The 15103-nt window shown below is 34.7% G+C and overlaps 1 protein-coding gene across 1 annotated transcript; it reads right to left on the bottom strand.

The window, feature by feature from the left end:
* Window positions 1-88: 88 nt before the first annotated feature.
* Window positions 89-646, bottom strand: LOC133285214 (uncharacterized). Its single transcript, XM_061482402.1, has one exon. The coding sequence runs from the start codon at window positions 644-646 to the stop codon at window positions 89-91; it is 558 nt and encodes a 185-aa protein (XP_061338386.1).
* Between the last annotated feature and the right edge of the window lie 14457 nt (window positions 647-15103).

The raw sequence follows: 15103 nt of genomic DNA, 5'->3' as shown, positions 1-15103 counted from the left end.
GCATCAAAACTCAAATTAAAAGAGAAGGAAAATTGAGGTTGACATGCAGAAAATAAAAGAAAGTGAATCCGCACTATAAGAAGCATGTTCAACTTCTGTTTCTGTTGGTTGTTTCGTTGTACTGTAGAAGAGAAATTTGACGTTGGAGCTTCATTTGCTGATAGAATTGAGCAATGAACTCCTCGGCTCGCTTATCTATTCCTTGTGCATCTTCATCGGAAGCCATCTCTTGGCATCCTCCTTCATAACCATAATAAACTTCTTCGTCTTGGTCTCCTGCATCCATAAGGGCACTCTTTCTCCCGTTGCCATATTCAACAATATTGTCGTCGTCATCATTAAAATCATAGTCAAAATCAACATGTGGGTTTATACATGGAATGTGAGGCAAGTGGAAGCGCATAGAAGATGGACGGGACATCTTGACATGGAAGATGGGAGTCTCGTCGAATGAGAGCTCGCGCTCAAAGTAGTGAATCTGGCTAGGTGGGGTTGTGTGGCCAAGGCGCTTCAAGTACTTTGGTACTAGACGCAGCTCCATAGCCAGCTTGCGTCTGAACACCCCACCTTTACGTGCCCACAGCAATGAGAGCCGCAGGAGGTTCCATGCTCTATGACCAACGCCGCCACGGTTCTTCAAAGACATGATGTTATCTGTTACTGAATGCCAAATATGCTTGATTTAATGTTGTTGTAACAAATGTGAGGAGGAGTGTTGTACTTGTAGTATGTAAAGCAAGTAATGTGATAAATGCTGATGATGGAAGATGGTGGTTGCTCTTTACATATATAGTATTGGGAATTTTGGACGCGTAGCGTGGTTGGAGAAAGAGACAGATGTTAGTTTTCACTTTTTTTTTCAAGTTTAATTCAACACATCAGATGTGAACTGTGGGCGGTGTCAAGGACAAACTGCCAACTCGTTAGGGACACGGTTGTACTGTACGCGGTTGGAATCAAGCTGGACACACTCCACATAATATAATTTGTTTACTTACTATTCTGCCCTTGTATTAATTATCATTCAATATTCACCAACCTTACACGCCAAAGTAAGTGTCTATTGACTATGAAAGCAATTGATCATTTAATTAGTATTAATACATAATTTGAAATTTAGAATGATTCTCATAATCAAACGGGAGTGGATCATCTCATGTGAAAAAGTAGTCATGTGGTCATGTTATTTGATTATAACCACTCATTTAAAAATTATACATTTTTCTCTTTCTTATCAAAACATGATCACTTTTTCACATGAGAGGATCCACTCCCTAATCAAACGTTATTCAAGAGAGAATCAGTTCTAATATTATTACTAATACTTTTTTTTTATGTAACTATTTGCTGTAAATGAGAAGTTTAGATTCTAATTCTTAACATTAATTACAAATAAAATTCATCTATACGATCAATTTCTATTGAGTTAAATATTACTAACACTTTGATTAGTCCTTCTTGGAGCAAAGGTTTCCAAATCTAAACATATTTTCTATTCTAAGGGAAACAAAAATACTTCTAAGAGAACAATTGATTTGCTATGGTTTGCATCTTTTCGTAACTGGTAAATGATAAGTGATTACCACAAGTTAGAAAAAGAACCATTTTCGGAAAGCCATTAACCCTTTAGTAAAGGTCACTTTGGTCATATGACTTGATATGCAATAATAGGGAGAGCCCACACCACATGAAATGTAGGCTGCTTTTAATTGGATTTTGTTGGAATATACTTGAACGCCGTTCATGCAGAAAATTATAAATATTGATATTTAAGACATAAAGTTTAGGAACTTTGTGCAAGTAAACGTTTGCTTAATGGTCTTTATAAACTATTTTCCCAATCAAAGAGCGGATCCAAAGCTCCAACAACTATTTGTTCGTTGAAACTTTTAAAGGAACTTTCTGTTGCTTTGCGCTTGCGTTCATTTTTACCTAATGCATGTCTCTCCACACTGTGTCTTGCCCCTTTCCACTTTTAAAGTATTGAATGTTTCGAACCTTAACTTCAGTACATATTGAGCACCAGAGCACGTATATGTTGTAAATGAAAGAGAAGCAACACATTTGAAGAATGAAATGAAAGTAAAATAATCATGATTTGTAATATCTATGAAATCACTGAAATATCAAACCTAGAGATATTTCAACATTGTACTAATTCTTTTTTTTCTTGGTGAGCTAAGTTGTACTAATTATTAATGTGACTTGAGTTCCCTTTTCTTGTTTTGTTTATAATCATCCCCTAATTTAAAATTCTTCATCTCAACAAAATTATAATAATAATAATAATAATAATGATAATAATAATAATAATTATTATTATTTTATTTTAGTTTGAGATCTAACAAAGTTCTAGTCTTACATTGATTTCACATTCCTTATGATGAAAGAAATAATTGGCGATCATGCATACAGCAGACGTTGACGTTGAGAAGTCAACGAAAATAAACCACAGAAAACTGGCATGTAAGGGTATGATTGAATGGGTAGTTGGGTACATTGAGCTATAAACTGACTTGAACACCGTGCAGTCCCTCTATATTATTCAGATTCTAGTGAATCAATTTCCGAAGGTTCAGGCAATGATCACAACATTAATCGATAGAGTTAGAGCCCGTTGTTTCACATTTATAAAATCAAATTTAATTTCTAATTTTTGGGTAAAAAATGTTTATCTTTAGTGGTTTGTTAAAATTCTGGAAGCATAAATTATTAGAGTAATGACATATATAAGAAAATCTTAATACATACTTCACAAAATAATTTATAATCACCATTCATTATTCTCATGAAAATCATGCCGGTGCGCTTTATTTCTGTATTTGAATGTCAGTGTAAGTATTATTTTTTTTCTCCATATTATTAATATATGAAGGGTAGTATATTTTTATCGTAGGCATGATGGTTGCAGGTTAGACCGAGGAAGGAATACTCCAATATGTGTAATATATTGTATATAGGTAAGTTAAAGAAATCAATTGAATTAGGGAAACGGGGATTTTTTGTAATGGAAAATCTGCCGCGTGTCCATAAAATTAAACATGATCAGTGTCAAAATGATACATTTTATATATTTTGTTGCGTCATCCGCGGAAGTTTTATAAATCCCTTTTGTTCCTTCCTACAAGACATGCAGACAACTAATAAGAGCCCCACAAAAAAAGCGGGTCAGCAGGGCAAGAAATATGTGTTCATTCTGTTTTAAAAATTGAGAGACCCTGCGCGCTTAATTTACAACTATGTGAAACTTTATGTCATACTCTTAGGTGCAGACCCCAAACTTTCAAACCTTCCAGCTGGCTTTTGTCCTCATGGGATGGAAACAGTGGAACTGCAAATGGGGTGGTTGAATAAAACAAAACACGGTAGAAACACAACTCCTAAGTGAATCAATTACTAGCTGACATGCAACGGATCCAGAAAATTAATGAAAGGTGGATACTCAATAAGTTTAAGTATATATAGATTTGAGTCTAGTCTGAAACGCAACTTGCGAGCAGTTGCCGGCTGGTTGGGTTTGATTGAGATCTAGATCTGGACGGATTGCGACTCAACTAGACCTATGATGGACGAAGAAGTAAATGTTCCAACTTCTAATAACGGAGATTGAGGTTTGAGAGGAGATGAGTCAGTATGTAGATGCAAACGATGGGTCTGAAATAGAGCTCTTTGCTGCTGTTAGGTTTGGATAATGAAGATGAAGGAGAAAAAAAAACTCACGTGAAAATAAGAGAAGGAGAAAAATTAAAGGGGTACGATATCGTAACAACCAACTAGGATTACTAGTTACTACCAATCAATTTCACTGTTAGATCGATTATGTGGATCTAACAGTTATATTTATTTCTATCTTTGTATGGTTATAATTCCCATATTTAATGTAAAAGCATTAAATATGAAAAATCATAACCATACAAAGGTGAAAATAAATATAAAGTATTAAATATGGGAAATCATAACAATACAAAGTTGAAAAAAATATAATCGTTGGATCAACATAATCGATATAACGGTGAAATTAACTGGTAGTAATATTGGCAGTAATCCTAATTGGTTGTTACAATATCCTACCCCAAAATTAAATTGAAAAAACTTGAATTTTAAGAGAAGGGTATTTTTATATTTTTGCATCATATTTTAAGGGTGGGCACTTGCCCCCCTTCTCCTTAACCTAGATCTGCCTCTGGCTACATATATATATTTTTTTTTCAGAAAAGTGTTTGTCCTTTTAAATGACACAACTTATGTCATTTCACTCTTACAAAAAGGTGAGACTCACACCTTTATTTTTTTATCCATTCTCTCTCCTCCATAATCTATCTCTTTCTCTCACTTAAAATGACACAACTTTACATCCTTTAAAATGACACATTTTTTTTTTTTGGTCAGTCCCCCAATCACATTGCTTGCTTTTACCACATTTGCCAAATTGCCGCAATTGATTGTAAATAAATTAAGTACCTCTGGATACTCTTAATTAGGGGTGTAAATGGGCCAGGCTGGCCCAGCCCAGCCTACGGCCCGGCCTACATTAAGCCCAGCCTAGGCCCGGCCTTTCAGAAAAGTAGAGTAGGCTTAGGCTTATAAAAAAGTTTTTTTAATAAATAGGCCATAGGCCAATTTTGTCAAGCCCGGCCTACAGCCTTGTAGGCTGGCCTATTTAATTTATTAAAATAAAATAATAAAATAATATTTATTTTATGTGGCAAAGACACAAAGTACCAAATACCAATATCTCTTACTTTTTGTGCTATTTTATTTTATGAAAGGAAAACTTGTCTAATGTCTCCAAATTTTACATGCTGTTGCAGCTTAATACCATGGAGCAATGGGTACCTTGCTGGATTATGATGTTACTGATGAAGATCTTTCAATAATACTCTTCTTTCCCTTGTCTTGATGGTGGTTTAAAGATTTTTAGATGAATGACATTTTCTTGTAGACTTTATTTCAGCATCCAGTAATTGTATTTTTCTTATTTTTCCCATTTCTTTGACTCTATTTTCTCTATGATATACATTCTAGAGCTGAGGTATTATGTTGACTCTTTCTTGTTTGTCATTTTTTTCTTATGAGAAATACTAGTGCATGCATGAATGGAACTTTCTTTGCTCTATACAATTTTTTTTTTTGCTTAGTATATATAGTGGGAGGCCTACAAGGCCTGTAGGCCATGTCAGGCTTTCTAATTTTTGAAAATGGGCCGGGCTTGACCTACAAATAAAGCCTTAAATAGGCCAGTAGGCCAGATAGGCTAAATTTTTTTCGATGTAGGCTTGGGCCAGGATGGCCAAAGCCCAGCCCATTTACACCCCTACTCTTAATCCTATTTGATTTCACAATTTTACAAATGAGCTGCAAATGTTAGAGACTTTGAGGAGAGCTTAAAATCTCGTTACATTTTAAGAAGAAAATTCAAGTAAACTGTATATATCTAGTTGGATGGATTAATTATAAGCAATAAAGTTTATATAAATTTGTAAAATTAATCTAAGTATGTCACGTTTAAAGAAGAATTTTTAAGTAAACTGTATCTATCTCGTTAGATGGATTATATAATCAGTAAAATTTATATAAAAGTCACACAGACTCTTATTATATAAAACACATTTAGACAATACTTATTTTATGCAAAACTGTTCCCGCTAGTTGCATGCATGCATGTTTCCAGCTATGGTCGAATGTTAGCACTAATATTAGCGATTGCACACAGAATAAATTCTTGAATATACCGTATAAGTAGTCGGCAACGGGACAACATATATTCTTGAAGTTCAGAAAACAGAGAGAAAAGAGCGAAAGAATTGGAGAAAACTTCATTTCTGTATTGACTGAATGATAACTGAACAAGACGAGTTTATATATTATACATCAGGAGGAGGGAGAAGATAAGTAGCTATTACTAATTACTAACTGCATAACTAATCTGCATAACCAATTCTTTAACTAAAACTAACTCAGCTGCTGACGTGGCTAATTATCTGTCATGATTAGTTCCTTGCATGTGTGATGCACGCAGTAGATTTCTCTTCTGAACATGAGCTGCAGTGCTTTGGACTTGGGCTTCATCATTCTGGTTTTGGACTTGGGCCACAACATCTTTGTTCCCTTGTACGAACACCCCCGGGCAAGTGGGACTATGCAAGTTGAATAGACCCAACTTGAAAATAGCATAAGCAAACACCTTGGAGGGGAGATGCTTTGTGAATATATCAGCCAACTGAGCGTTGGTAGGGACAGGATGCAAGTGGATTAAACCATATCATATCTTCTCTCTCGTCATATGACAATCAATTTCAATATGCTTAGATCTTTTATAAATGCAAGATTATGAGCGACGTATATGGCAGACTTGTCATAGTAAACCGAAGCTGGTTTGGGCCATGGAATGTGCAAATCATGGAACAGATGCTAAAACCACTGAAGTTCGCAACCTAAGCTAGCCAAAGCTCTGTATTCCGCTTCAGACGATGATTTGAAAACAGTGGGCTGCTTCTTGGAGCGACAATCCAACAGAAATACATATCCCAGTAATAGAATGTTTGGTACCTGGGCATATGAGGCCCAATCCGAATCACTGAATGCTTTGACATGAAAGTCAGAAGTCGAGGGAAAGAACAAGCCATTGGAAGGAGCCCCTTTCAGATAACGAAGAATGCGAGTAATTGCTGCCATACAGGTTTCTAGTGGATGAGAAAGAAACTGGCTAAGTTGTTGCATTGTGAAAGCGATCTTAGGGCGTGTGGTCGTAAAATATAAGAGCCTTCTAACAAATCTACGATATGGTGTAGTATAAGTAAGTGGAGTACCATCTGTATGACTTAAATGAAGATTAGAGTCCATAGGTATGACACATGATTTTGCTTCAAGGAGACCTGCATCTGAAAGAATCTCAAGCGTGAATTTGCGTTGATTTAAATGAATGCCCTTTTGAGAACGAGAAACTTCGAGTCCCAAAAAATAACGCAGAGACCCTAAGTCTTTTATGCGAAACTGATCATGAAGAAATGATTTGACACGCTAACACGCTAAATTCACTACTAGAAAAAACTTGTATAGCGACGGAATTGCTATGGAAATTCCGTCGCTAATTTCATCCTCGCTACTACTTTCCGTCACAAATTCCCTCGCAAACGATTTTGCGAGGAAATTTGCGACGGAAAGTAGTATAGAGGATGAAATTAGCGACAGAATTTTCATAGCAATTCCGTCGCTATAGAGATTTTTTCTAGTAGTGATTTTGGAAGAAGAGTTACCATATAAGACAATGTCATCCACGTAAACAAGTAACACACTGAATGAATATCCAACTTTAAGAGTAAACATGGAGTGATCACAATGAGTCTGGGTGTAGCCAAGAGAGAGTAAGGCAGAGGACAACTTGCTATATCACTGACGATTATATGTTTACTTATTTAATATAGGATTAACTGTTAAAATTGAGAGTATTATAACTTATACGGGATAAAATAATAATTTATATATATATAGGGGAAAAGAATTCTCATGTTATAGGAGATTTCTTTCTCCTACTAGTGATACATTGAAATGTGTGCAACACCTTTTTTTATTTTTGTTTTTTAATGGGAGGTGGGAGCCATCACACTTTGTGTCTATAGTAGGAGAAAGAATTCTCCTACAACATGAGAAAAGAGGGACCCATATATATATATATTAAATTTAATTTTAATATGCTCTCTTAGTTAGAAAAAATTATGACATTTTTTTTTCATCCTAAAAAATTGAACTTTGTATTTGTAAGAAAAAAAACTAATTACATAGGTAAATAAATTTGGATCCATAGGTATTATATTATTAATAGAGGGTTTACTTTTTTTGCAGTTATTGCAGAAAAGTTATCTGCAGTAAGCTCAATACGACGTCGTTTTGGGACGGAAATTATGGTGTTTTTGTAATTTTAATTTGTTTGAGGGTTATAATAGTCTTTATATTTATAATTTTTTAAGATTTCAATACCAAAACGACATCGTTTTGGGAATAAATGCAGATAACTTATCTGCAGAAATATTTTTTCCATTAATAGATATGATAAATATATCCTTTTTTGTTTTTGGATACAAGTGAAAATTGACCATATAACTTAATACAACCTACCCAAACCCCTCACTACTAGATCAATCCTAATACATATTCATTACATATTATTATGTAATGAATATGTATTACTGTTTTATTTAATTACAATTAAATGATCACTACCAGCTGGAGTTTACCTGCATACATTACTGGAAATGTTTATTGCATAAGTTAAGGAAAGGTTTTTTGTTATTACTTATTTATTTTTTTGGAAATATTCCAATCGGTTCATTGCTTCACAACTAATTCGATTCGGGGTGGGCCCATGATTAAGGCTTTAAACCCTTCCCAAAGGTGGTACTGGAGAGATTCGAACACATGCTCTCACCCCCACCTGCTTAGCTCCCATGCGCCAACTGAGCTACCACCATTTGGTTGTTATTACTTATTTAGTTAAAGGGGTAGGATATTGTAACAACCAATTAGTGTTACTACCAATCAATTTCACCATTAGATCGATTATACGAATCCAACGGTTATATTTATTTCGATCTTTGTATGATTATGATTTTCCATATTTAAACATTAAATATGGAAAATCATAACCATACAAAAGGTGAAAATAAGTATAAAGTATTAAACAAGAGAAATCATAACCATACAAAGATGGAAATAAATATAACCGTTGGATTAACATAATCGATCTAACAGTGAAACTGATTGATAGTAACATTGGTAGTAACATTAATTGGTTGTTACAATATCCTTCCCCTTAGTTAAAAATGTCAAATTTTAAATCATCAGCCTCATAAGTTATAAACATGACAAGCCAACTTCTTTAATAATAATAATAATTATTATTATTATTATTATTATTATTATAGTTTAAATAGTGACCTCGAGTTTATATTTTGGTTACGTTGCTATCTTAAAAACTTGATAAAAAGGAAGAGCTTTTTTCTTATGGGGTGTTTGATACAGGAGATATTTTTTATTATCGGGAAAAAAAGATTTTCGAGAATATGATAGAAATTTTTTTTTCTCAGGTAAGCTACAAAAAAGTGTTTGGTAGGCCAAAATTTTTCCAAAAAAGTTGAGTTAATTTTACTGATACTATGTTTGGTTGATTGTAAAATATTAATGGGAATCTGTCCTGAAATTACAAAATTACCCACGATTTTGACTATTAAATCTCCTTTTGTTTCTGACCGCCCTCTCTATCTCTCACTGCTGTGTGCGATATCACCCTTCTGTGCACCAAAACAAAAGTATATAATGACATACTACCATGAACCAATGTCGTCCTGCAACTGTTGGAAATAATCAAGTATGAGTTATAAAGAAGTACCACATAGACTAGACATAGACCAAGTGATGACCATATAAGTATGAAAGACCCATAAACCTGCAGCCTTAAGGTTTTGGGTTGAGATGTGGTGTCGGCCCGCTTATTATGGTTTGTCATTTGGCCCATTGGTGGATGTACCCTTTGCAAAGGGTTTCGGGCTCCCTCGTTCCATGCCCAACAGTGGTATCAGAGCCAACGATCTGGGCCAAGTGTTTGGAAGGCCTCTGCAGAAGGCTAGTGTGACCCTAATATTTGAAAGAGAAAAAAAAAAGACTTCCGCAGAAGTTGACCTTAGAGTAAGAATGATATTGGGCCTCACACTTGAGGGAAGATGTTGGAAATAATCAAGTATGAGTTATAAAGAAGTACCACATAGACTAGACATAGACCAAGTGATGACCATATAAGTATGAAAGACCCATAAACCTGCAGCCTTAAGGTTTTGGGTTGAGATGTGGTGTCGGCCCGCTTATTATGGTTTGTCATTTGGCCCATTGGTGGATGTACCCTTTGCAAAGGGTTTCGGGCTCCCTCGTTCCATGCCCAACAGTGGTATCAGAGCCAACGATCTGGGCCAAGTGTTTGGAAGGCCTCTGCAGAAGGCTAGTGTGACCCTAATATTTGAAAGAGAAAAAAAAAAAAGACTTCCGCAGAAGTTGACCTTAGAGTAAGAATGATATTGGGCCTCACACTTGAGGGAAGATGTTGGAAATAATCAAGTATGAGTTATAAAGAAGTACCACATAGACTAGACATAGACCAAGTGATGACCATATAAGTATGAAAGACCCATAAACCTGCAGCCTTAAGGTTTTGGGTTGAGATGTGGTGTCGGCCCGCTTATTATGGTTTGTCATTTGGCCCATTGGTGGATGTACCCTTTGCAAAGGGTTTCGGGCTCCCTCGTTCCATGCCCAACAGTGGTATCAGAGCCAACGATCTGGGCCAAGTGTTTGGAAGGCCTCTGCAGAAGGCTAGTGTGACCCTAATATTTGAAAGAGAAAAAAAAAAAAAGACTTCCGCAGAAGTTGACCTTAGAGTAAGAATGATATTGGGCCTCACACTTGAGGGAAGATGTTGGAAATAATCAAGTATGAGTTATAAAGAAGTACCACATAGACTAGACATAGACCAAGTGATGACCATATAAGTATGAAAGACCCATAAACCTGCAGCCTTAAGGTTTTGGGTTGAGATGTGGTGTCGGCCCGCTTATTATGGTTTGTCATTTGGCCCATTGGTGGATGTATCCTTTGCAAAGGGTTTCGGGCTCCCTCGTTCCATGCCAATAGGGTTTATGGGTCTTTTGCAAAAAGACCCATAAACCTTGTTGGGATATCAAGTGTGATGAGTCCCACATTGGTTGGTAATGAGCTAAGTGAAGAGTATATAAGTGAAAGGACCCATGAACCCAATGCCTTAAGGTCTTGGGTTGAGACATGGTGTCAGATCCACTTGCTACGGTTGGTGTAGCCTTAGCTCATTGGTGGTGGTTCCCCGCCACGGGCTTCCCTTAGACCCGCTTGACATTGGAGTTTGAGGGAACGAATTCCTAACAGTGGTATCAGAGCCGGATTGGGCTCGAGCTAGCCTAGTGATTGGCTAGGAGGCGGGTCGTGTACTTTACGCTTCGGGTACTCGGTTGAGGGGGAGCATACCAATGGTGGGTTTCACACTTGAGGGGGAGATTGTTGGGATATCAAGTGTGATGAGTCCCACATTGGTTGGTAATGAGCTAAGTGAAGAGTATATAAGTGAAAGGACCCATGAACCCAATGCCTTAAGGTCTTGGGTTGAGACATGGTGTCGGATCCACTTGCTACGGTTGGTGTAGCCTTAGCTCATTGGTGGTGGTTCCCCGCCACGGGCTTCCCTTAGACCCGCTTGACATTGGAGTTTGAGGGAACGAATTTCCTAACAGCAACTCCAATGAATATAATCTGCATAAGCAGCCAAAGCGTCCTTCCTCGTAGAATCGAGCTACCTGAGAATCCACGAAAAATAGAAGGTATTACTGCAGGATATGTTTCCAAATTTATACCTGTCAAAAAACAATAAAATCCATGTACAATACCTGGTGGCAAGTTCCACAGCAAATCGTGTGAACCACACAAGGCAAAAAGTTTTTGTGGAAATCATTTCAATTCAGACCAACTATATGTTTCTATGCAATGATGTGTTTCCAGATCAATTCGAGTTTTTCACACAACCAAAGCTAGAGCTGGGCGTATTTTCGTCTGAAACATGGCTGATTACTTTCTCGCCTCCCAGAAAAAAATAATACCATGCCATCGATGGCTTTCTCCATTGAGAATTGACAGTGTAATACAAAATGTTGGGGAAAAAATTTTGTTGGAATTTTTTTCACTTCCCTCCTACCAAATATGGGAAATTTATTTTTCCCACCTCACTTTCCCAAGATTCCCAAAATAATCCATATACCAAACATCCCCTATTGTAATTAATTCTGCTAGATTTGAATTAGATTAATTGAATAATCGGTGAAGCAAGGGAGAAATTAAAAAGAATATTGAGTTCATCGGCATAGAGGTTCTCTTGGCCTAATTTAGGGGTTTGTTACAAAATAAGCCTTAGTCAGGCTAAACTTTTGAAATAGTCATGTCTTCAAAAAAATTATATTAGTTAAATATGTTAGGTATAAGTTTTATATTTGAGAAATAAGATAGACTTATTTAAAATAAGAAGTGTGATCAGACCCGTGTTCATCCTTAACCAAAAGAAAATACAAGAAAAACAACTAAGATGTTTTCTACTAATCTATATAACTAAAACAAATTTGTGAAGGATAAAATAAAAAATACTACCTGAACATATTTTTTGTTCGTTTATTTTAAAAAACGGAAAGTTGTTTTTTTGCTTAAAAAAAATAAAAAGTGAATAACAAGCCAGGGGCTATTTGTAACTGTAAACAATTCTGGCTCTGAGAGAACGCGTCTCCTTTTCATAGTAATTCATAATTTTGTTTCTTCCAGCTGAGTTTCATTTCTTGCAAACCTATTTGTTGTTCGTTGTATGAGAGAGAGAGAGAGGGGAACATTATCTTCTTTGGTCAAGAAAGACCAGTTCAATACATAGGTAAAATGAAATAAAAAAAAAAAAAAATTGTTTTAGTCTCTAGACTGGACATGCTTATTACATAAGTTAAGTTTTTTTTTTTTTTTTTTTTTTAACTAATTTAGTTGAAAAGCTAGATCTTAGGTCATCAAAAAGATATTTTAATTAAACCTGACTAGCCGATTTAAGTAAGTGTGTCAGTGTGTATTATTATTATTATTATTATTATGTCTTAAGATTATATATTTATTCATCCATTTTTTTGGTATAAATTTATTCATCCGTTTAAAGACTTAGTTTCATTTAGGGGTATTCATCAACCGATTCAAACCGCAGTAACCGAACCGAAAAACTGATAACCGAATAAACTGAAAATCGAAAAATCGAAAACCGAATAATTGGATTGGATCGAATTTTGGATGGGTTGATGAAAATCGATCCAATCCAAACTGATCCAATATATTAATTTCCCTCTACCTACTTGGGTCTTTCCCTAATCATAGCCTAAAAATTTCTAAATCCAAGACCCATTAACTCATCAACTAAACTCAAGAAAAAATTAAGTCACATATCTTATTAACAAAATCTTATCTTTGTAGAGCTTCATATCTCATTGCCAAAAAAAAAAAACTATATTATAGTTTACTAATGCTTTTGTATTTCAATTTTTTTTTTTACAAAGCCAATATATATAAAAGATGTTATTTGCACAATAATCATGAAATAAATTTTAGAATTTTCAAAAAATCGAAAATTGATCCAATCCAAACCGAAAAAAATTGGATTGGATCGGATCGGATTTGAAAAAAAAATCCAAACCGAATGGATTATTATATGATAAAATCGAAGGGATTGGATCGGATGATTTTTCTTCCAAAATCGATTCAATCCAGACCGCGAACACCTCTAATTTCATTGGCTTAGAAAACAATTAGCTTATCTAGAAGTAAACTTCATATTAGCCTATATGTATTGTTATAAAATAGATATTACGCTAAGCTTTAAAAAAAAAAAAAAAAAAGTCAGGCCTTAAAACACAAGACTTGAGCTTGTTTGGATATTCTCTTTTTTAAGTTAGAAGTTACTTTTGAGCTAAAGTTAAAAATAAAAAAATCTAAAAAAAAAACCTAAAAACTATTTGATGATTACATAAAAAATTTAGTTTAAAAAACACATAATTCAAAAAAAGCACATAATTCAAGAAAAGCTGATAAGAACATAAAAAAAATTTCTCCTAAGAACTTTTGACTTTTGATTTTTTTATTATATAAAAAATATTTTTATTATAAGAGCTTTTCTCAAAACTTATTCGACCTTACTTCTATTTATAGAAAAAAGAAAAGCTAAAAATAAGAAAATTCAGACACTAGATAAGGTAAACAAATCAAGCTTTGGCTTTGTATTTGATAAACAGACCAGACTTATTTAACGCAAGACCTAGCTTGACTTGATCGGACTTCACCTCTAATATGGAGAAAGAAAGAAAAAAAGACAAGCAAAACAACTAAGATGTTCCATAAAATTATTATGCTCCTAAAACAAATTTGAGAGGGAAAAAAAAACCTACTACTCAGAGCATTTTTTTTATTCGTTTGTTTTAAAAATGGAAAACTGTTTTTTATTTAAAAAAAAAGTAACTAACAAAGCTGAAAATGGATCCTTTTATTAGTTTATATGTTATTTAATTATTAATAATCAAATCAATAATGATGGCCGTGTAACTTTCTATTCTTATATTTATTTTTTGAGTAAAGCCCTTTTTGGATCCCTAATAAAAAATATAGTTTCTACTTTTGTCCCTGACAAAAAAAAAAAAGAGTTAATTTTTGATCCCTCTATAATTCTAATTCTTTGAAAGTGTGATCCTTTAAAAATTCACTAAAGATCCAATTTAGTCCTTAAAAAAGGATTAATATAGATATTTCTTTTATAAGAGACGAAAATGATGACTGTATTTTTTTATTAAAGATCCAAAATAACTTTACTCTTATTTTTTTCTTTCATCCGTTATCACCGTAAATTTACTATTGTATGATTAGAATTCTGCACCTGATCATATTAATAAACATATGAAAGGATCCATTATTTACTAGAGCTGTTAGTTACTACAAACAACAATTCGTCGCTGGTTGTAAGAGAGAGAAGAACAGCTTCTTTTTTTGTCAACGAGAGAGGACCAGCTCAAATGACAACAACAAAAATTAACGGGAAACCCGCATTCTCTCTCACACCCGAATCCTTTGCCTCAAAAGCCGCATCACATGTTCGCCCTTTATAATTACCATTCTGTCCTTCCTTCTCTATCCTAATATTAAGAGGGGGCTATTTTCGTAATTTAAAAGTGCCATGCCACGCCACTGGCAAACCGCTTTGTAAGTAGGTTACAAGACACAACAACAACAACAACAAACACTTGACCTCACACGATTACTCCTGCGCTGTCCCTTCCTGTCTATGCACAATTACAAAAATTTATTATTAGTATTTAAACTTTGTTTGTTTCCTAAATTTCCCAAAAACACAACACTGATCTCAACCACCCTCTCTATTCTCCCCTGCTTGTCGCAGGGCGAGATCAATTATCATTTTCATTCCTTTCATCTTCCTCGTTCTCTTTCTCCATACACACGTACCCATTAGTTA

This window comes from Gastrolobium bilobum, unplaced genomic scaffold (assembly GCF_033153095.1).
Source record: "Gastrolobium bilobum isolate Gb01-03AN ecotype WA unplaced genomic scaffold, APGP_CSIRO_Gbil_v1 utg12170, whole genome shotgun sequence".
NCBI classification, from domain to species: domain Eukaryota; kingdom Viridiplantae; phylum Streptophyta; class Magnoliopsida; order Fabales; family Fabaceae; genus Gastrolobium; species Gastrolobium bilobum.
Note: the sequence above shows the minus strand (reverse complement) of the source record. Positions and strands in the feature narration are given on the sequence as shown.

Bases quoted from the DNA above. Each gene is read 5' to 3' on its own strand.
- LOC133285214 (XM_061482402.1), bottom strand. From the start codon at position 646: ATGTCTTTGAAGAACCGTGGCGGCGTTGGTCATAGAGCATGGAACCTC.